A 25,231-nucleotide genomic window follows, 5' to 3' on the forward strand; every position below is an offset into this window, starting at 1 on the left:
TTAGCGAGATGCAAATTTAGCATTTGGCCTCAAAAATTGGCATTTTATTTTTAGTGAAATGTAATTTTAGTGATTTTAAAAAGGTTACTAAAGAAGTTATTACAAATAAAGCACAATTAATTTTTAGCGATATTCAATTTAAGTGATCTTGGCACCCTTGCTAATAATGCCAAAATTAAATCCTCTCTAAATTCTGCTTATACAGTACATCAAATACATTTCCTGCCAATACAAGGAACAAGGTACAAGGAACAGCTGATTTTTCTGTGGGAAGGGAGATATTTACTGGAGTTACTCACTAGGACAGACAGTCCTTCATCGTCTCAAAGTAGGGGTATTTAGAAATGAGGACACAACAAAGAGGAATGAAGCAGCGGACATTTTCTGACGTGGTCGTTGAATTGTCACCTGATAGATCCAGGTGTGGAATTAAGCTTCCATCATACTCCTAGAAATAACAGAATAAATTTATAATTATATGTAATAATCTTTCTGTAGCACCCTATATAATAAAAATATCACTGTAAGGCACTTTACATAGAATGTACATAAAACTTTGCTTAGTACATAACTTAAGACCAATATTGAAAATGTTTTGCAAAAATAAAAATATGGTTGATTAAAAGTCTAGTAGTAAAAAAAATATCTGAAGAAGAATTCAGAAATTACAACAAGCTCCTACAAACAAAAAAAATAAAAATACTCCAACAAAACTTGAACGAGCAAAGCAAAAATTATGACATACTCTGACAAAAAAAAAAAAACGTAATAAAATGGAAAATCAACCCAAAAAGCAAAGTTTCATACACAACAGAAATAAAATGCTGATGGAAAACTCGGCCAATTAAAGCAAAAATATGACTTTGCATAACTTCCTAGTATGTCTAATTTTAGCCCTGCTTTTTTTTGGAGGGGGAAGATTCTGAAAAACTTTTCCTCATATATATTTAAATAAATTTGAATCCTTATTTGATGGGATATTTGCATATTAAAAATTGCTGTTCAGTTGTATTTCTATATTAAACTTTGACCGTTTTGTAGTCTCACCCTAACCTCAGATGCCATTGGCATAGTGTGTCTGGAAAAGAAGTGGAAAATGTAATAAAATTATGAAAGTTAATGAAGAAATGGAAGCTAAAGACTCACACTCAACAAAAATCACTAGTCACTTCAGCCTCTGTCTTAGGTGAGCTAAAAATGCTTAAAATATGTGAGAGGGACTTATCAATAATTCACTCAGATGGCTTGAGCTTTCTAACTTAAACAGAAGTAATGCTCATGTGATTAGACTGACCTTCTCCAGTAGGTAAGGTCTGTAGAAGGTTATACAGGTGGCATACGTCTTGTTGCCATGGATATCTGTCAGGACTAAAAAGTGGGTCAAGGTGTCACCTTTGTGTTTTGTAATTCGGAGATCATCTGTGAAAGAAAAGAAATATAAAAATGTGCCAGATTACCAGTACCCCATGCTTAAGTTATCTCTTCTTACACAAATATTTAAGCACATTGCTCTATAAAAATATATTTTAAAACAAATATAACAGATTTTTTGGGGTATCCCCCTGCTTTGTCAAATAAAATTTCACAAATTTCATTTTGCACCTGCAGAATGAGACTCATTTATGAAATTATGATGCAAATGTAATGACTTATTCATTTCCTGCTTTGTGACATTTAAAGTTCCTTAGCTATTTTCATAATATTTTTATGGAATTTTGCTCTCTGAAGAATGAATATAATACTGATTCTTTTAACTTGCACATAGATATGGCTAATTCAAAACTGTATTATGATAGTCATCTATATCCACACACCAGGGAAGCAGAAGTATTGGATGGACTTGATGACTTCATCAGGGACGGGAAACTGTTGATTGTTGACGAGGGGACTACAGTAGATGGATTTCTTTGTAATGGGACGCCGGATAGACATGTGTCGGCTGATTGACCCCGGGGTCACAGAGGTGCTCCTGAGGGTCATACGGGACTGGTGCATGGCTTTGTTAAATTTGCTCTTTGGGATGGAGTCAAGTGTGTTGTAGACATTGGCCGACTTCAGAAAATGGTGATGTTTAGTGTCATGCTTCAAATCAGACTAAAATACAAAGTATCATAAAGTCAAGCTTCAAATCCAACCAAGTACAAAGTATCAATGTTATTTCTATACTAGGCTTTGTTTCCATCAAAATTACAAATTATCAATGTTGTCATCATGTGTATGGTACTGGTTCAGAGTAGAAGGAAAATTCACAAAAATCATTTTTTTAATGCACCAGTGAACTGATTTAAGGAAAATGTTGTATATTATTAATTAAGATCTTTCTTACTGTGAAATGCCTATCATCTTTATTGAATTAAATAACAGCATATTGGATTAATTATTCCTGAAAATCATTAATAAACTGAGTGTCATATTATGGTCAAAAGTCACTGATCTTCCTGTCTCTTGACCAAAGTTAAACCTGGAATAAACATAATAATGGGTGTAAAATGATATGGAGTGAATTCCTACTTTTAATGTCCTATACAAAACAAGATTATTTTTCCTGACAATTTTGTCAAGAGCTGAATTTGAAATTGCAAATAGATGTATATGTTCATACAAACATGAAATAATTCAACATCCAATGTTTTTCTCTATATATATCTTTTAAGCATGCAATTAATTTAAAAGTATACTCTCGCACTTTGTGATATGATAAAATTGATGGAAACAATGTACAAACATTCCAGACTTCATATACATTTATGATTAACCCACTGGTCTGTCCTATACCATATGTGCATATAAATATTACTAAATAAAAAATCAACCTAAAAAAAATTAATTGCAGAACTATAGCTTACTGGAGAAAAAAAATTCTGGAGAGCTACAGTTCTGCAGCTACTCTTGATAGTAGACATGTCTCATTCACAATGTTACCTGAAGAAGAGGATACTCGTAGTCCTGCCTGGGGTGAGGGAAGAAGTACATCATCGTGTTGGAGGAGACGGCAGAGAGGACCTGGGGCTGGAACTTCATCTCAAACAGGTTCTCCAGGATTTCCTCCGGCTCCATCTACAGTATACCACATCAAACAAATGTATGATATAATATATTATAAGATATGACATACAGAGTTATTTTTCGCCCCAACTTATTTTTGCCTTTTCACAATCGCAGACAATTTTGACCCCTTTTAAATTTGTCCAGTCATAGTTTCAATTAAGAAATAATTATACTGTAGAATTCGCCCTGTTTTAAATTTGCCCAAATGAGGGTAGGGCAAAAAGGGTGAAAATAAAACAGGAGTGAAAATTTCCCTGTATACAGTACTATACATACAGGACAGATTTGTGACCAACAGAATAGTTCACAAAATATTGTGGATTTTATTTTTCTAATACAAACCCATTTTCAGTTTTAAAGCATACATTGTATATTCCCCTGAGTTGTTTCTAAAACATCTCAATTTTTTTTTCTTTTTAGATACAATCAACAATTAAAACTGTTTTGTTTTTACGAATACAAACTATATACAAATTTTCTCATCTTATTTTTAAAAAATATGAAAGAAGTATTATTTAAATGATTTTATATATAGTATTTTCATCTTCTCAATATTGACATCTATGATGAAAATGAAAAAAACTCAAAAAGTTTATTTCACATATACATTCTTTATATTAAAAAAGATGGTTTGGCTATACAGAGTAAAATGCATGAGAAATTGTTGAAACTAAGTTTTTTAAGGAAAGACATTCTATTTTTCAAACTCCCCAATTGAATCAAAAGAGGAAAACAAAATTCTCTCACAACATTATTTCATTTCTTCAGGACACCACCAACCATTTTACCAAAGATATGGGTCCTTGAGCCCTTTTACATTCCCATTGAAGTTAAGTGTTAGAACTTAATTCTACTTAACAGTGAAAAGACACAAGGAAGCTTCGATTACTGATGTAAACCAGTGTAACTTTAAAACGACACACAGATAGACAGAAACATGGAGAAAAAAGTTATGTGTGTGTTAAAAACACAATACATGGAGCATAGTAATTTTTTTTTTCAAACATGCAAATGGTATTTTTTAATTTGATAAAAAATGTAAAAATAAGAAATAAAAATTATTTAAATTATGCACTTTATATATTATATAGTGCATCATCTGAGACCAATGGTCAATCTGCCATACACTTACTGACTGGTGAATGGTGATGAGTAATAGACAAGATGACCGTGGGTATACAACAATGTGTTTAGTGTTATATATCTGCATTACCTAAGACTACTTAGGACTATGAGTATATAGGAATGGTTCTTAACACAGAGCATTTATAAGTGATTCTGTTGGATATCTTACATACAGAAACATTCAAGTACTACTAGAAATACATGTATAATAATTTAGATGCCCAATTAAGACAAGTGGTAAATCATCATGATGAAGACTATGGTGTAATGAATACTCACCAGTGATTTCTCTGGTATATAAGTCCCATCAGTTTATAATCATGTTGAAACAAACACTTACCCCTGATTTCTCTGGTATAAGTCCTGAGTTTTCATCCAGACCCGCCACCAACATCAGATCGATGAGGCTGTTCTGTAGCCGCATGATATCAGACCCGGCTAACCCGCCCGCCATACTGTTGTCTCCCCTTACCGCCAGGTCAAGTCAGCCAGTTCTAGTCCCATCTGAAAGAAAAATTAGAATCTCTTCTGTATAAAACACTGAAGTTAAAGCATGTGTCGATCTGTACCACTAATATCATGGCTTAGAATTCCTTCTAAGTTATGAACTATTACATCTCTGACCAATATTTGTAAGTGTTTGTATCTGAACAACAAACGTAAACAAATAAGGGGAGATCATTTCTCAGGACTAATCATTTACCTGATGATATTACGCTTGTCAACAGGTAAAGTGGACTGATTAGGCATATCCTTATCACAGCTACACAGAACACTAAACCTGTATAAAGTATCACATGTACAGGCCTCTCTTTCTATACATACAGATTATTAATACATGTATATTTATACATCTCTCTGTTGACTGGGCCAAGTAGGAAATTTAAATTTCATCCTATGATTTTACAAAATGAGCCTGAACAATACATAACTTAGGGAAGTCACACAAAGTGAAAGTGACTGAGGACATCAGAGGAAGTTGTCTTTGAAGTATGACATCAACTGATTCATTTCCTCACGGCTAGAAAAATTTTATTTAACAACATGTTTTAATAAATTTATATATATTCAGCATTTCCTAGAAATAACACACATTATAGTCTTTTATCATTTCAATGAAGTATATCTCAGGTTAGATATATGTATTGGTTGAAATGAGAATGAGAAGCAACCACAGACAGATGATTAATTATTCTGTTAAGAAAAATAAAATTGTAATCATTTGCTGCCAGATTATATTAGTGATGATATATTTTTTTGCATATGAAGTCTGTGAGTTTTGTATAAGCTTATATGTCACCAGCATCTTATCATAAATGTGGCCATGTACATTTAAACAAAACAGTACATGTACTTTACTTCCAAAACTGGACCTTGAAAAACTCATATAGATTGCATAATCTGGTAAACATTATTATATTTTTGTCAGATATACCTTCCTATAAAGTAAGTATTTTCTAGCAGATGTTGATCATGTAATCACTACTTAAATTCATCAAGTTGTATTGTACATACTATACACTCTGACTGTAAATAGAAAATAGGGAAGACTTTTATAAGTATGTATAGTTATCTCCTGTATTTGTATAGTAAATACAACTTACTTTTGCTTCTCTATATAAAATATAATGTAATGTATAAATTTTGCTTCTCTATATAAAATATAATGTAATGTATAAATTATGTGCACAGGGGAAGATTAACTAATTATCCAATGTAGAAAATTATGCCATAGATTAACAAACTTTAATCAAATTAATTAAACATATTTGGTCCATCAGTTCTTATAACCACTGGACTATATAATTCACAGTTCTAGTCCTCGATCTATACAATCCAGTAATTACAATAAAGCAAGGTGTATTAAGTGTTTAGTAAATAACACATCCAATCCCTGTTTCATTTTTAAAATCTCACACATTTGTTCTCTGCATGGTATTTGAATTCTTAATGATTTCTGTCTCTGAATAATGTACATGTAATTATATTGTGTAACAGTATTAAATTACAACAGGAACAAACCATTTCAATGTCTAACAGTTAATTCTTTTATAATCTTCAAAATTTGAGAATAAAGGAATGGAGATCAAACTTTATTATAAATTCATATAGTGTATACCACAGGCCTACATTGCAACTAAATATTTCCTTTCCCTGCTGAGAAAATAAAAGACAATTTCTTTGTTTAACATCCTTTCAAGAATTTTTCAATCCTTATTAATCTAGGCTGTGGAGGATTTCAAATTAAGACCTGTACTTGTCTCAATGTCGTTAAGCAAATAGGAACATTCTGTAAAATAGGACCTCTGTTTATAGGTCTCATCTAAAGGACCAGTCTCCACGTGCTGCAGAAAAAATGGAATTCACAACTTCAGGATCATGAACCCTTACCCTGAATCTGATGAGCATGTTATTTACGGACTTTTTAAAACTAGAAATTGTATTGTAACGGGACTGTCTAGGGGTTAGTCCCGTACATATAGTCCGAGTTCAAAGGATAAAAGAATGACAAGAATTTCAGTGTTTAAAGAATTACTATATTCTGTTGCAATATTTACAATTTACAAACAAACGTAAAAGATATGAAACAATATCATATAAAATCCAAGAATGCAATAATTACCATTGTAGAAATTTAGCCCCAGTCCCCAAAAATACGTCTGATCAGTAATTAATGATAATGTAGACTCTTCTGATTACACAATATACATAGCATATCATAATAGTAAACCCCGGCCGGGTACTATAGACCCGGGCGCGCCCAACCCGAACGGGTTATAAACAAAGGGGAATAACTCTAAACAACAAGTAATGACAAATAGAGGGAAATATGAATAAAATAAGGCACATATACATAAATACACTGTAATTACATGCAAATTTAATTAAATACAGGTAAAAACCACCACACTCCCCCTTCCTTAAGATCTAATGTGGATAAAAATACACATTAGTCTACATATATATAATCACATGTATGCTAATAAATACAAGTAATAAATAATTCAAAGCAACATACATTAAAATTCAATTATTATAAAATTAGAATGCACATGTATCTACATTCAGGACCTTTTAGATAGCAGACATTCAATCAATTACATGTACAGTAATAAACACACTTTTTAAACAATAAATAAACAATTCCAGAACTTTCACATATTTACACAGTTCATCAGTTGTTCGCATTCACTCCTCAAACAGTTTGTCCATCGCTCGCAACTTCCTGATCTCGCCCTCTAATTCCCGGTTCTTCTTCTCCAGTTGACGCCTCATTTCCCTCTCTCGCTCCAGTTCCGTTCGCTCACCGTCCTCTATCCTCTTTTTCACCAGTGCTCTCGCTCTTCCTACTACGTCCATGCTGTTGCACAGCCACATGAGGCACGACTGCAATTCCTCTGAATTACCTGCCTCTGGGAGGTTTGGTAGGTCAAGGCTGGGTAGGTTCACCCACGTTGTCTGGGTCCCTGTAGACCGGTGATCTGGGACCTCCCTGTCCCTGTACTCCTGTAGAGTAAGCCTTCTCTTCTTGCTGCTGGTCTCCAGTTCTTCTTCCTTGAGGTCGGTTGTTGGTGCAGTGGGCTCAGTCTGAGTAGAACATCTACTCTCCACATCCACCGGCGTTATTCCATCATCTGTAGTGGACTTCTCCTGTTCCTGGGTTACTACTGGGTCAGTAGTTTCTCTCAGGCATCCTCCTTTAAATATGTAAAGACCTGGGTCTAAATAACCCTTGTTCTCCCTGTGAATCATCTCACACTTAGTGAGTATAAACTCCACTCGGTCTGGATTGCTCTCATGTGCTCGACGAATGTGAGTTCTCATGTCTGATTTCCGCCTACACTCCGCGCTACACCCATTAACGGAACATATAAATTTGGTGACATACAGTTTGTGTCTCTCCTCCCAGTGTCGGGAGAATTTTGATTTGGAGGGAAACTTTGTCCCTTTACATCCAAGCACGGGGCACACCATTCCTGACGGATCGTAGAGGATTTCAATAAAGTCGGTCTGGCACTGTCCAAGGACAGCATTGACTTCACTCATGTCCGCGAATAACTCTAGAAAATCTGTAGCCTGAAATAGAATCAATTTTGTTCAACATTAAAGAACTGTTTGAATATTTTCTTTTTACTTATAAACATTATAACAGCCAAGAGTTGGAAAGGAAAATAAATAAACTGTATAACCTATCCCCACCCAATATATACAACAATGACAACTGTCATTTCTCCTGACATAACAAGTACACATCCCATCACTCAGAGAATCACTATTCTCTCATGGGAAATAACACCTGGTAGATAAGACACCGAAAGCTAAACCCATGGTGTATACAAAACAAATCTACCCAATTCCAACCGTAGGAATTTATACCATGTACTACATGTCATCATGTCCTCAACAGACATAAAATTGGGTCTTCCATAGGATTATACTTCATTAAAACAAACAAATAACATAAACACCACCCCCAAGAAATATATTTATCTTATTTATTTTTCTAAGGAGAATATCGAGAAACGGGTTTTATGAGCCTTCCTTTCCGTGAGAAAGCATCAGTGCATCTCGATTGAACCGCATCCAGATCTGGCGATTTGTAAGCCAAAGGCTCAATTTCCTCCTGATCGCTCATAGTATCATATTCGGAATCTGAATTTTCTTCGTATAGACAAGATTCGTCTTGGTCATTGTCAGAATCATATTGATTCTCTGCAATTCCGTCACCGTGAAGTTGTTTCAGATGATCAACATGGACTACAACTGTTTTTCCTGTTGTTTCATGTTTTATCTCATAGGTTATGTCTGAGAATTTCCGAACAACCCTGTAGGGTCCTGTCCAACCGGATCCTAATTTCTGGTTTGCTTTTGGTGGGTACCATCTCCATACCAGATCGTCTATTGAAAACTCCCTTGGCTTCAGTCTAACATCATAGTATCGTTTTTGTTTCTTAAAACTTGATCGCAAGTTTTCATGAACAATTCCATATGTCATTTCCATGGTATTGCGAATCCATTCTACGTACGAATGATAGCAGCCAATCTCTGGTGTATTTGTAGGAGTTGTACCAGCTATAACATCTATGGGCAGATTGATTTCTCTCCCTAACATGACCAGATTGGGAGTACATTTTGTACTCTCGTGAACTGTGGCACGATAGGCCATCATTAAATATGGCAAGTGGTCATCCCAATTAGATCTGTTTTCATTGACAAAGATAGACAACATTTGCTGGAGTGTGCGGTTGAATCTCTCTACCATACCGTCGGATTGAGGGTGATATGGCGTGGTACGGGATTTTATTATCTCCAAGAGAGAACACAACTCCGCAAACAGAGCCGATTCGAATTCACGACCTTGGTCGGTATGGATTCTAAATGGTATGCCTAAGCGGCATATTACTTCCGTTACAAGCTTATCAGCAACCGTCTGTGCTGTATGATCTTCCAATGCAAATGCCTCTTTCCATTTGGAAAAATAATCTCCAACAACCATAATGTATTGTTTTCCTTCTCTAGTTAACGGTAGGGGACCTAAGATGTCGATGGCAAGACATTCCATAGGACCAAATACTTCATGGTGTTGCATTGGGGACTTTCCTTGCCCAGGACCTGGCTTTTTCTTTGAACAAGGTTGACAAGTTTGACACCAGCGTGCAACATCATCGGTCATTCCTGGCCAATAAAAACGATTTCTGATGGAATGTAGAGTTCTCTCGCGTCCAAGATGTCCCGACGTTTTAGTGTTATGCAAATGTTGCATAATTTCTCTCCTAATAGACTTTGGGGCAACTAACTGGAGACGAGTTTCGTTTTCATTTTCTTCCCATACTCGGTAGAGTATATTATTTTCCACTTTTAGTCGCTGCCACTGGCGAAGCAAGGTGTTAACTGTTGGCAGAGGATCATTTAGTTTCGGACGCTCTCTCTGGTGAATGATGAGTTGCTTAACCTTTGATATTGCCATGTCTTTGTCCTGTTGTTCTTGTAAGTACTGAAGACTCCATTGTTCCACCCAATTGGATTCGGGTCTACTAGTCTTGGCAATGTCTGAATCTTGAGTAGTTGCTGAGCTCAAAGCGTTGATTGAGCATTCGCCGGATGAACATTGGTTGCATCCTTCTCTTTTGCAACGTTTCCTTGGTTTCCTAGACAAGCCATCTGCATTGCCATGAAGACTTCCTTTTCTGTGTTCAATTTTGAAGTCATAGGTTTCCAAGAGAGATATCCAGCGTGCAAGTAAACCTTCTGGCTCCTTAAAATTCTTCAACCAGATCAACGAAGAATGGTCTGTTCTTAATAAAAAGGGTCTACCATATAGATAGTGTCGGAATTGTTTGACAAAGGTTACGACTGCTAGTAATTCTCGATACGTGGTGCAATATCCCATTTGGGATCTGGATAGTGTCTTGCTACCATAAGCAATTACTACTTCCTCGCCATTTTGCATCTGTGAGAGCACAGCTCCGACTCCATATGCGCTAGCATCAGTATCCAATATAAATTCGTTTGTTGGTGATGGGTAAGATAATACTGGTGCAGTTGTAAGGAGATGCTTTAAAGTATTAAAAGCAATTTCACATTCCTCTGACCATTCAAACTTTCTGTTCTTCTGTGTCAAGCGGGTTAGCGGGTACGCGACATTCGAAAAATTGTTTATAAACCTGCGATAATAGGATGCGAGTCCTATAAAGCTGCGTACTTCTGAAACGGAAGTTGGTACGGGCCAATTCCTTACAGCTGATATCTTATCCGGGTTACATCTAATACCTTCTTGGGATACAGTATGACCCAGAAATTCTACTTGCTCTTGAAACAAGGCACATTTCTTCGGTTTTAGTTTAAGATTCGCTGTACGAAGTCTGTCAAAGATGACAGGTTCTCTAGAGTTTCTTCGAACGTGGCGCCAAATGTTATGATGTCGTCTAGATAAACTAGACATTTCTCCCATTGTAGGCCAGATAGTACGGCTTCCATTAAGCGTTCAAATGTCGCAGGGCTATTAGATAAACCAAACGGTAACACTTTAAACTGGAATAGACCCCTGTGAGTTGCGAACGCTGTCTTGGTTTTATCGGATTCGTCCATGGCGACTTGCCAATAGCCGCTAGCAAGATCGAGGGTACAGAAGAATTTAGCGCCGGAGAGTGTGTCTAGTGATTCGTTGATTCGTGGCAGGGGATAGGCATCCTTAATCGTTACGTTATTTAGCTTTCGATAATCTACACAGAATCGTGTAGTTCCATCCCGTTTCTTCACTAGAACTATCGGCGCAGCCCAAGGTGAACTGCTTGGTTCTATGATATCAGCTTCAAGCATTTTGTCTAGTTCTTGATCTGCTATAGCTTTTTGGTGCATAGGGAGACGCCTTGGTGGTAACTTGATTGGTTTAGTGCTGTCAGTATTGATCGTGTGTTTCACAAGGTCTGTACGCCCTAATGGGGTATTTGGTCCCATAAAAACGTCAGCATTACGTGCTAATGTGTCGCTTAACAGTTGGCGTTGCTGTTCAGTTAAGCTACTTGAGCTATTGTCGACAAGGGACTGCAAATAGTCGGGTAAGCTTGTCTCCACTGGATGGCTTTCTGTGACTTTTCTGCTGTCAAATTCAGTTACAGATTCAATGGTTTGTACGGACGCCACTGTAGCGTTTCTTTTAAGTATCACTGTTTCTGTTGTAGGATTTAGGACTGAGAAGAGCACTTTGTTATCTTGTACTTTGACAACCGATTTTGGCAGTAAAATTCCTTTACTATCGGAGAGTGGTTCTATTAATCCGTCCACACCATGTGGAAATCCACAATCCGTGCTTCCTTTCAAAAACATCTCGCATTTAGCTGGTATGCTAATTGTCTCTGTCACATAAATGCGTGCGCATGTACTCTGTAATTTGTCCTCTTTTACTAAACCGATCTCACCAAAGAATGGTGAATGTAGTCGTCCTAGGTTCATGTCCATTATGGCCTCATATTTTGAAAGAAAATCAAGTCCGAGTATACCAGACAAATCTCCAAGTTGAGCAACAACAACAACAAATTCCTTCCCATTAATACATAAGTCTATATCGGTTTTACCCTTCACCGAGAGCAAATCTCCATCGGCAGTAGTTAGCGCAGTATGCAGATCATCTAGATCTTTGTTTCCAAGCAATGAATCAAAAACTTCATTTGATATTAGACTCCAACTGGACCCCGTATCAACAAGAAAATAAATTTCTTTATTACAAAGTTTGGCTTTGACAAACCAACAACTTTTTGAAATACTGTACAAACGAGCTTTCGTGTCTTGTTTTGGCCTATTTTCATGACTGGGTTTTTCAGGGGCTGGGCTTACGGCCGTGGGCTCAGCCCATTTTCGTTTAAATGACTAGAGTCATTATGGGTTCCCTTTCTATTTTTCGGCTTTGAGTTTTTCTTTGGGCATTTAGAACTTATATGACCAGTTTCATTACAAGCGTAACAAACTATTTCTCGAGGCCCACTATGACCATTAGGTCTTTTCTCGTAAGGACCATTGTGCCCTTTAAATTCCAAAGACTTCAGTGTTTTCTGAATCATGTGTTGAATAGATTCTTCTAGTTTTTCAAGATTTACATGACTATTGTCATTTTTATCCGTGGGTGGAAGAACAGCGCGTGCATAACCAACATGTGGTTTCTCAATGTCCCGCGGTTTCCGTGGGGAGTCCTGAGACCCTTCAAATGACTCAAATTCGAATGCCAGAGAAATAGCGCGATCTAGCGTTTTAGGATGAGAAAACTGCACGTAGCGTTTTAGTTCGTGGCAACCTAAACCAGTGACAAACTGTTCAACAGTAAGACTTTCGCGCATATCAGAAGGAAATGTAGGGAAAGCGCGACTAGCTAGTCGCCTTAACGAGTATCCATATTCGGACACTGTTTCACCTGGTTTCCGTTTTCTAGTACGAAACTCGCACCTGTATGCCGTTTCACGCTCGGGTGGAGAAAATCGCTGAGTTAGCGCGCATTTTAACTCGACATAGTTGCCTAGTTCCCTATACGAGAGCTCACTAAGAACTCTCTGTGCTCGACCTCTCAAACTCATAGCTAACTGAGTAGCTTTCTCGGCATCTGTCCACTCGTTCCACATTGCAACTTGCTCGAAATGACATAAATAATCGGGCCATTCTGTATTCTCTGCGTTGTACACGTCCGGTTCTTTGTATTTTCTAAAACGATTGCTTTTAGATTCAGACCGGTTTCCATAATTATCATAAAGACTTCGTTCTTTCTTAAAATTAACCAGAGGTGTTTTACAAACATTAAGTTTGTCTATGTCATATTTATTTGTGTAAGAATAACACGGTGTGCTAGCTTTCGATCGCATAAAGTTAGCATCGGAATGGCTCTCCATACTCTTTGTGTACGTCACGTGATCTATGGATTCGTCTGTACTTTGTCTACACATCGGCGAAAAACATCTGTTTTCTGATGGATTAGGTGAGAAATACGATGAATTTCGGGGACACTCAGTATCAGTGTTTATTTTGGAATCAGAATTATCTGATTTATATCCACGTTCCATCGACAATGACGGAGAAAAGGATGAAACAAGCGTGTCGTATGCAGAATCTTCGTCAAGTAAGTGCGCGGATCTAACATTTTCCATTTTCGCATAGTCAGAAACTTTAGCAGTTTCATTACGTCCTATTTTAGAATTTCCTCCAGATTTAGAGGATTGTTCATCCGATTTACAAGTTACACGAAGAAAACTTGGAATGAAAAATCGCAAAATTGCGAGAAACCCTCCCCAAAAAGACATTGTATGTAAATAAATACACAGCGTCAATCGACGCGTAAAAATCCAAGATAAAACACCAAAATATTCTTTTATCCTCGGAACGAGCCCCCAAAAATTATCTATGTAACGGGACTGTCTAGGGGTTAGTCCCGTACATATAGTCCGAGTTCAAAGGATAAAAGAATGACAAGAATTTCAGTGTTTAAAGAATTACTATATTCTGTTGCAATATTTACAATTTACAAACAAACGTAAAAGATATGAAACAATATCATATAAAATCCAAGAATGCAATAATTACCATTGTAGAAATTTAGCCCCAGTCCCCAAAAATACGTCTGATCAGTAATTAATGATAATGTAGACTCTTCTGATTACACAATATACATAGCATATCATAATAGTAAACCCCGGCCGGGTACTATAGACCCGGGCGCGCCCAACCCGAACGGGTTATAAACAAAGGGGAATAACTCTAAACAACAAGTAATGACAAATAGAGGGAAATATGAATAAAATAAGGCACATATACATAAATACACTGTAATTACATGCAAATTTAATTAAATACAGGTAAAAACCACCACAGTATAAATAAGTTGCAGAATTATAGAATAGTCCAACATCGATACCCTAGCCTCTTTTTACATAAAGAGGGGTGGGGATCTTTATTTCTGCATATATTTAAGGTTCCTAACATTATAGCTCAGTAGCTCACTAGCTAGAAAAGATGCAATTATTTGAATGACAATCTTAAACACTGATCTAAATAAACAGTACCCTACCTTTAATGGGTCTAAGGTTGTCTTAGGTTTCTAGCTACCTGTTGATGTAGGCATGTAATTTTAGAAATCGTACCCAGATAAAATTTTATATAAACATGATAAAAATACAAAATCTCTGAATCTGATCTCTAGAGGAATTTTACCTCATGCGTACACTTGAAATTTATAAGTCTGAATTTACCAACTGACGAAACCATAAAAAGGATCACTATCATAATCTAAAAGCATTCTTAACATACCTCGGTAAAATTTGTCACATTTTGCTGCAGGTAACAAAAACGAAAACAAACATCACGAGTTTTATAAAATCCTGATCAATTTGGAGGTTGATTAAAGCTCAAGACTTACATATAATCAAAACGTTTAAAAGATCCCACATGATTTCCGAGCCCGAATTATTTACTTAAAAAAGAACCTGGCGGATCCAGATTTTTTAAAATCATTTATTAATTTTTTTTAAAATTTATATGCCCCCGTAAACGAAGTTTCGGGGGTATATAGTTTTTGTCGTGTCCGTCCGTCTGCCTGTCTAGCTGTCTGTTTGTCCGCAAAAACTTTAACCTTGCTCAAAACTTTTGATTTAGTGGAGCTATGACTTTCATATTTTACACGTGTATTCCACGTGACAAGACTTTTCTTTGGGTACCACCAAATTTGACCTTTTGACATTGACCTTAGCGCTTTTACACAAACATACCAAACTTTTACTTTGGCCATATCTTTTGAACAATAGATACCATGACTTTTATACTTCATATATTTAATCTTTGTGGAAAGACCTTTCATTGGATACCAACAACTTTGACCTTTTGACCTTGACCTTGGAGATTTCTGTATTTATGAAAAAACTTTAACCTTGGCCATAACTTCTGAACGGTAAGGGCTAGTGCTTTCATAATTCACAAATGTAACCCATTGAATACCATTTACTTTGAAACTTTGACCTTGACCTTGGAGTTTGATTTAATTTTTAAAAGCAAACCTTGACCATAACTTTTAAAGGGTTAGGGCTAGTGCTTTCATACATTAAACATTAAATCCTTGTGACAAGACCTTTCATTTGATATCAAAAATTTTAACCTTGGTCATAACTTTTGAAGGGTTAGGGCTAGGGCTTCCATACTCCAAATATGTATTTTTTGTGGCAAGACCTTTCATTGGATACCAATTACCTTGACCTTTTTACCTTGACCTTGGAGATTTCCGTACTTATGAAAAAACTTTCACCTTGGTCTACTTTCATATTTCACAATTGTATTTCCAGTGGGAATACCCTACTTTGGGTATCAATTAAATTTTCCTTTAAGAAAAGTTTAATCTTCACTATGTTCCCTTACCAAAGTAAAATTATTGCAGCAATATTGCTGCTATATTGTGGCAACATTGCAGCAACACATTTTTGTCACCAGAAACAAGCTTATTGGGTTAGTGAAGTATCACCGCTAGCGGCAACAACTTCTGGTGACATTCTGGCTATACTGCCAGAAAAAAAAACAACTTTCTGGCAGTATTGCCAGAATGTCGCCAGAAGATCTAGGATTACCCATAAGGTATTTGTGAGCATGCTCAGTCATTTACTTCCTTTTTAAAAATAAAATGGAGGGAATATCAAAGCAAGCATGCTTTTCTTCATTATTGAATTGTATCAAGTTAATTGGAGTTGATAATTGTGTACAATAGGATTAGACTTGTATGATGACTAGTAAGACTGAATCATGTGGAATAGCCAGAAAAAAGAATTTCAGCAGTTTCCATGGCATGGCCAGGTTTTGAAAGAATTATAGGAATGTCCAACTCTGTTTTCATGGTATATATATCAGACTTGGTAAGTCAAAACCATATTCTTTTTTAGATGAATGATTCTATAGAGATAAAATGGGAAAAATTATATGTATTTGAACTAGTTCTTGTGATGCATGTATACTATACTTGTATGTCTAATATATATCATATACCATTGTTGCAGGAAAAGATGAACATGATGAATGCATGATATCAATTAAATGCATGAACATATATAATCAATTTATCGCATAAATTTGAATATCTGCAAGAAAATAATAGTCCTTGAGCCAGGCCATGAATTTTTCGGTATTGGTACCATCTTGGATGAATAATTTTCATAGTTAATTTTTGAAGGACATACATCTCTACCTTCAGAAAATGTATGATAGCATTCAATTGATTGTGGCTTTAATGGTGTATCAACCGTTTATATACACCAACCCAACTTGTTCGTTTTCTCAGTTGTGTCTTTGAAAGAGAAGGTTGGTTTTTCAATACGCAACTTCTATCTTATTTTGAATGATATTTTCTTGAAAATCCTTTTAATGCAGGCCATGCTATTACCCTGTTCAATTATTATTATACGATCGCTTGAAAAGCGGGAGGGTATATAGTAATCGGTATGTCCGTCCGTCCGTCTGTTACGCTTTGGATTCCCATCTCTTATCCGCAACTCCTCTCATACCACTGAAAGAAATTTAATGAAACTTTCACAGAATCTTTATTACATAATGCCGTTGTGCACCTCCTATTTTACTTTTGATCTGACATAATTTTGGATTTTCCAGAGCAAAACATGGACACTGCCATTATATTCATATGGGAGGCGGGGGGTATCATTTAGTGAGCTCATTGCTCACAGCTACTCAGTTCAATATTGGCTCTGTAATGAGCCGTCTGTATTATACAGGAATATAATTCTACCCCAGGGGCGTAGTATCCGGGGGGGGGGGGCTGCCCCCCCCCCACTTTTTTTCCCAACCTTACTTACACTATAGGAAATGTTAATTCAAAGCCTGTTTGCCCCCCCCCCCACTTTTAGAAATGTACCAAAATGTAGTATAAGAATTGGTACTAAAAGTAGTTGACACTGAAAAAAAGTTTACCCCCCCCCTCCCCCCACGAAATAGGATTTTCGACTTCGGGCAACTTTTACCTTTGTTTTTTTTTTTTTTTTGCTTGTCAACTTTTTCAGGTAAGTAAAAAAAAATTTTTCTCTGCCTGGCCCCCCCACTTTCAAAAACGATGCTACGCCACTGCTACCCTTGATCATAAAAGTGGAATATGAAATTTTGAAATTTGAATCAGCGGAAAGAAATTACTAATGTGACAATTTTCACATGAAGAACATATTGCATGGTCATTTTATTTAAAGACTTTTTAGCATTTCAAAACATTATTTCAGTAACAAATATATATAGCTTGATTTAATAGTAAATCTTTATCCCTATCCTAAAAATGATAACTGAAGGAAAATTCCCTTGGTTTACCCTGTGCGTATACTCTTTACTTAACATAGATATTGACAGTGTGAATGTGTCAGATCTCAAGTATAGCCTTTACGTAAAATGTTTTATTTATTTAATCTCAAGCTAAACCATGATGATAATGGACACTTGTACGTTCATTTAAGTTAAACGTGTAATTTGTTATATATTTTTGACATCAGAATTAAGCAACTTATGTGCATTATCATTTGTTTCAATATATAAATATGTGCTTTGTGGGCAGTGGGCAGTGTCTCACGATCTGCAATGGCCTGACGCCCCTTCCCACCACTAGTCCGGGTACAGGGAATCCGTATCCTCTTTAGGTAGATCCCTCTAGGAGAGCACTCTCTACACAAAGCGCTGACGGGTCTCAAATCCTATTGATTGAGGGCTTGCCTACTTATAACGGATGCAAAGATTGTGCACCGGCGGACTCTGCGGAGGAAAACGTCAGGGTTCAAGGAAGAAGAAAGCGGACACAGCAAGCACCGTGGAATGCTTTAAGCAAGGCAAGGCACATATAGCACGTCTTGGTCATCTTGGTCATCCGCTGTATCTCTCTCCATCTCCAGACGTCCTGACGTGAGTCTCATTGCGCAAGTCATTGATCATCTTCCATCCCTTCTATCATCCACCCCAAAGACCTGTGGCGACAGGCGAGGAACAAATGTGACAGGTGCGGGTTCACTGCAAGTGGCGGACCTTTACACATGCAGCACAGGCCATATGGTCGCTCTTCACCGACCGGAGCAGCGTTGGAGTTCGGCAGCCACCTGTGCGTCATGGATGCACCCTTGCTCAGAGTACTGGCATCTCATTGACTACGTCATTGTCAGGAAGATCTAGAGAGACAGACAGAAAGTTCGTTTGTTCACCAAGGCTATGTGCGGCATGGAGTGCTGGACAGATCACCGTCTCATAGTCTCTAAACTTCAACTCTCAACTTCCGGATCAAACTCAGGATACGTCTTCAGGGGAGTAAGGCTTCAAAACGTCTCAACGTTGGCAAGCTCAAGTTGCCTTTCACTTCTCAGTACTTTGCTGACACCCTGGAAGAACACCTGAACTCCACCGTGCTGGATGACCACGACGTGGAAGCAGCATGGAACACACTTCGTAATACAGTGTACAATACAGTCTTTGAGTGTCTTGGGCCCTCCACCAAATTTGATGAGAATCGTGCCGAGATCACGTAGCTTCTGGAGGACAAACATCGCGCTTACAAGGCTCATATAGATGAACCCATCTCCACAGCCAAAAAGACGCTCTGAGGAACGCTCGCAGCATGGTACAGCAAAAGCTTCGGGATATGCAGGACTCCTGGCTGAATGCCAAAGCTGACGAGATCAAACGTTACGCCGAATCTCATGACAGGAAGAACTTTTACTATGGACTAGGGGAAGTCTACGGGCCTACTACATCAGGCTCATCCTCTCTCCTCAGTGATGACGGATTAACACTCATCACAGAGAAGGAAAGGATACTCGACAGGTGGGCGGAACATTTTGAGGGCGTTCTGAACCGCCCTTCTACCATCAACGACGAAGCTATCAACCGACTGCCCAGGTTCCCATCGTTGGATGAGATCCAGAACAAATTATTCTGAATCTGTTCTGTTATCAACTGGCAAAGCAGCTTGCGAATACTCCATCCCAGCTGAAATTTACAAAGAAGGGGACGTGGCTCTAGTCAAAAAACTCCCATCATTTGCTTGTGCGAGGATCGGCCTGACCAGTCACCTCCGCACCAACCGTCCAGGTCAACCCCCTCCCCCACGAAGATGAGACAGTGGTCGTCGTCGTCACCGACGGATGAATAACTTAACTAGTATATGTACGTTGGTATTCTTATCTTTTTCGTTATACAAATTTAAAAGGTACATGTAATTGTTGAATGAAAATGGTAAAAATATGTAATTTTTGTTAGAATCACGGCTAGTAACTCAGTTAATGCTCTTTTAATATGTTCATCATATCTCTGAGTAATTCTGGTAGACTTTCGATCACGGTTGGCAACTGTGTGACAAATACTTTGCAGGTTGCATATATATTTAGCTCAAAATACCTAATTTGAGCAAATAAAGGGCAATAACCCTGTCTCCAGCATTGAAGCCACAACAGATTTGATGCTATCATACATTTTCTCACTAGTTAGGGGTGCACCTTACCAAATATCACTATAAAGTTTATTCACCCAAAATGGTACCGACCATCCCCAGTGGCTCATGGACTATAACGATTCTATCATTATATATGTTGGAAATTACAAACAAGCTATATATTATACATTATACTGATTGGCACTGGGATATATGTGATGGGCAGCTAATTAAGGTTATTTGAAAAATAATGCAGAGTTGCTGGACATTTTCACAGTGGCATATGAATATTTTTTATATACACATTTTTTATGTGCCCAGATTTATAGATTGGGGGTGCATATTGTTTTTGTCCTGTTTGTTTGTAAACTTTAACCTTCGCCATAAGTGATAACTTTTGAACCAGTGAGAGATGGAGACTTCATATTTGGTATGCATAGTCAACTTATTAAGTCCAAATGACACCAAGGTCAATGACCTGACCTTGACTGTGACCTATATGCTAAAAATAGTTTTTTTATTGAATATTCGCCATAATTTAAAAACCACGAGAAATAGAGACTATATACAGTGGACCTTCAGACATCTGGACGCCAGATATCCGGATGCTTCAGTATCCGGACGATTTTTCATTGGAACAGAATTTTTTAACGTTATTTTGTCTTGTTTAACTGGTGATTCAGGTATCCGGACGCTTCACATATCTGGACAAATTTACTAGGAACCAAAGCATCCGGATATATAAGGCTCCATTGTATTTAGTATGCATACTCAACTAATTTAGGTCTTTAAAATGACACCAAGGTCTTTAACAAATAACATTGGCTGTGACCCATATGCTTAAAATAGATTTTTTGAACCTTCCAACAAAACTTTTGATCCATAAAAGATGGCAATTTCATATTTGGTATGCATTCTCCACTAATTATGCTTTTTCAAATGACACCAAGGTCAATGACCTTGTAACCTCTACTGTGATCTATATGCTAAAAATAGCCTTTTTAAACCTCCACCATAAATTTTGAACCATAAGAGATAGAGACTTCATATTTAGTATGCATATTCCACTAATTAAGTTCTTTCAAATGACACCAAGACCAGTGACTTGTGACTTTGACTGTGACCTATATGCTAAAAATGATTTTTCAAACTTTGTTGCCGCTTGGGGAATAGTGTTTCAAAAACACATCTTTTTACAAAAAATTTTTTTCTATCTTTTCAAAGAATAGCAAATTAAGCTTAAGTAGCTATTTCTTACTGACTCTGTTGCACAGTTTGTTAATTGTTAGATTGATAGATCATTATTTCTATTAAATACCAATTTATATAGGTATATAGTTACTGAAGTGTTGCCCCAATATTGCTGCAGCAAAACCTGAAATAATACATGTACTGCAATTGCTTTGCAGCAAAATTGCCGCAACACCTTTCTGGCAATATTGCCGCAAATCTAATTTACATACGAAAAACGATATTGCGCAATATTGCTGCAATATACTGCCAGAATGTTGCTACAGTATTGCCGCAACACTTTTCTGGCAATATTGCCGCAAATCTAATTTACATATGAAAAATGATATTGCCGCAATATTGCTGCAATATACTGCCAGAATGTTTCTAAAGTATTGTTGCTACAATATTGCCGCAAATCTAATTTACATACGAAAAACGATATTACCGCAATATTGCTGCAATTTATTGCCAGAATGTTGCTGCAATATTGCGGCAATAATGCCAGAAGATGTTGCCAGAAGGTGAGTATTTTGGATTAGGGTTGCCATGCAGGGGCACCAGTGTTTCACAAGCACATCTTGTTAATTCTTAAAATCATTTATTTTTTCTCTATATACACTATACATGAAGCCCCTATGGTTGGTCAAAACTTGTTAAGTACACTTTTCTTATTAGATCCATATAGGCGCTCACCATGTAATTCTGTAAATGACGAAAGATAAGTATATATGTAGATCTACCCCATCTATACCTTAAAATCAACAGTATGATCCCATCATAGATCCGTGCATGAGTCAGGTGCTCGATTGACTGAGCTACCCAGGCCAATATCTATGACCCAAACCATCATGGCTATTACACTTGCATTCATGAATCTCTTATAGCACTTTTGCTGTAAATAATCAAGGACAGATGATTCCCTTCTTTGACCAACCTCGACTGATAAATGACTGTGTGTTACGTACAGTTTTTGTCTGTATGTGTCTGTGCTTGTCACTTTTACTTTCAATTTCACTCTGTGTAGCCGTGAAAAATAAGCAAAATTTTATTTCGTCAGGTATATAGCCTCTCATGCAGAACCTCATGGTCATGGAGGAGACTAGGCATGGCTTCCCGGTAAGTGGATATGTCCTGGTGACTGCAATCCTAGGGGCACCTACCCATAGGAGAAGATAAACTTTTACCAAAAATCACGGATAGATCTAGACTTGTCAGGAACATAAAGCCATAGGGAAGGACACCATAAACAATTAACCCTAGTCCACCAGGTTGGGGGTTAGGCACAGCTAACAACCCTGTCCTCCAGGGTTTACCTGAGGGAAGACCTGTACACTTCTAAATCAAGATCAGATTGGGACATTGGAACGTGAGTAATGTACGAGACAGACAAGTTGATACAGTAACATCAATATCTGAGATGAGACAATTTAACCTCCATGTCCTGAGGAATAAGTGAAAGCAGATGGACAGAACCTAGAAAGATAAAAACCTTCACCGGATAAACTGTCCCCTACTCTGGGAGAGATAGATCACAACCTACGCCGTGAAGGAGAAGCCATTAATCTCTTCTTGGATCCTGTCTTTATTGGTGGTTTCTCTTGAAATGGGTGGTTTTCCTTTGTTTCTTTCAATATACAATATGACGACTTGTATTTGCTTCCACATGTGTTGCCCACATCGGTCTCATCACCTTCACCCGATCTGTCTAGCAAGATTTGCTGATGAAGGAAGCTTTCATGGTGTTGACCTTCAGTCTGTGAGTGTCGAATTGTACTTGAGTGTTATGCATTGTCTCAGCTTTTATCAGTTTGATTTTGATTTTCATGAGTGCTGTCACCAGGTTATGTTCGCTGCCTACGCCTGCATTCCGCTTGACCCTAACATCTAGTGGAGACAGAGTGTCTCCTCATACCACTACTGTATAGGGGATTAATTTCACGGGTTGTAATTTTCACGTTTTTCTCTCATCTGACACGATCGCGGTTTCTTGAATTCGCGGAATTTTGTATGTAATAAAAGTAACGTTACTTCCCTTGTCTCCATTTAATCCATACCATAGCTACATGTAAACGACATTAATCAGCGTTATGTCTTTATTTCACGAACAACAGGGTAAGTTATTATAAAATTGTTAGATTTTATAAAAAATTAATTAATTAACACAAGTGCAGTTATTAATAGTCCCTAAACGTTCAATGACTTTCCTATATGCTATTACGATGAGTACATGAGCACCCGAGATCTTCAATACAACGCGGCGAAAAACCACCGGACGGAAATAAAACTTTTTATGTAGTTCTACGAAATAATATCCTTCCACACTTCCTTCGTCAGTAAGTTCGATATTTATTTGAATGATATATTAAAACCAAAACGTCGATAAAAAATACATGAACTAATATGCATGATAATGCAGATATAACAAATACACGTGGTAACATTAGTTACGCACGGGTAATCAAAACCCATGGCCCACGTGATTTGATTGATGAAACATGTGGCGTTGCCCATTAAAACAGCTTTTGAACAAACACAAATTATTATTATCTGCCGATTTGAATTAAAGTAAAGCGTTATAATTAAAACTAGTGCTAATTGTAACGGGGACCGTTACAGATGTTCCCCAAACGCTCCCCAACTCCCTTTTGGTGCCATATTCCCTGTAATCTCTATCAAATAAGAAATACTTTATGGAATTTAGACTAAATCAAGGTCTTCCCAGAAAAATACAAAATATATTTAAAAATAGGCATTGCACACGTGTTCATGTGCGTAACGACCATATCATCTTGTCTACACTATCTAAAATTTTTATATGCTTATTATCAAAGCATTTAATCAAAAAGTATTAATTTAAGTAGTAATTTAATTTTACTCATTTCACGTGCATAATGACTACACCTTCTTGTAGGAGTCCCTTATATTTATCTATGTTCTGAATCCCATCCTGTTTGGTTGAAAAACAAGGGAGTTGTAGCCATTTGAAGTTTCAGCCAATCAGATTGCAGCACACATGCATGCGCGTGATTTCATAAATTTTTATCTTTATCGTATTGAAGGATATCTAAATGAATGACTATATTTTAAAATTCCAAACATTTTGTCAAAAAGCAAAGGAGATATAGCCATATAAAGTTTCAGCCAATCAGATTACAGCACACGTGCATGCTCGTGATTTCATGAATTTTTTTCTATATCATATTTTAGGATATCCTAATGCATGACTATGTTTTAAATTTCAAAGCATTTCGTCTTTAAACAAAGGAGATACAGCCATTTAAAGTTTCAGCCAATCAGGTTGCAGCACGCGCGCATGCGAATGCTTTCATGAATATTTTTATGTATCATGCTGTAGATCTTCATAATGTAGGATTACGTTTAAAATTTCAAAAGATTATGACAAGAAACAAGAAAGATATTGAGACTTTAGTTTCAGCCAATCAGAGCAAAGCGCACCTGCATGCGCGTGAGATCTTGCTATTTTGACCATGCCATCTTGTCTATACTACTAATATATCCATGCATTGCGAGTTTCAAAAAATTCCATCGAGAAATAGAAAAGTTATGACTTCATCCTTATATTGGTAATTTCACATGTTGCGCGTGCGCGCTCTTACCAGCACACATGCATGAACGTGCTTTCATGATAATTTTTATATATCATGGTGTAGATCTCCCTAATGCATGACTAAGTTCAAAATTTCAAAGGATTTTATAAAAAAAACAAGAAAGATATTGAGACTTTAGTTTCAGCCAATCAGAGTGAAGTGCACGTGCATGCGCGTGAGATCTTGCTATTTTGATCATGTCATATTGTCTATGCTACTAATATATCCTTACATTATGAGTTTCAAAACATTTCATCAAAAAATAGAAAAGTTACGGCAATATACATTATATTAGTCA

At 37.0% G+C, this 25,231-nt stretch overlaps 1 protein-coding gene across 1 annotated transcript in view; it reads right to left on the reverse strand.

Annotated features, from left to right (window-relative positions):
* Positions 1–4,892, reverse strand: part of LOC134278478 (DENN domain-containing protein 3-like) — a 28,411-nt gene extending 23,519 nt beyond the window's left edge. Inside the window, 6 exon segments of the mRNA XM_062760796.1 lie at positions 300–448; positions 1,295–1,419; positions 1,815–2,094; positions 2,923–3,057; positions 4,514–4,677; positions 4,798–4,892. Of these exon segments, the coding sequence (XP_062616780.1) occupies positions 300–448; positions 1,295–1,419; positions 1,815–2,094; positions 2,923–3,057; positions 4,514–4,627 (803 nt within the window). The 5' untranslated portion in view covers positions 4,628–4,677; positions 4,798–4,892.
* Positions 4,893–25,231: the final 20,339 nt, after the last annotated feature.

The sequence above is a fragment of the Saccostrea cucullata genome, unplaced genomic scaffold (genome assembly GCF_032062105.1).
Source record: "Saccostrea cucullata isolate Sc308-1 unplaced genomic scaffold, CSIRO_AGI_Scuc_v1 ctg459, whole genome shotgun sequence".
Taxonomy (NCBI): Eukaryota; Metazoa; Mollusca; class Bivalvia; order Ostreida; family Ostreidae; genus Saccostrea; species Saccostrea cuccullata.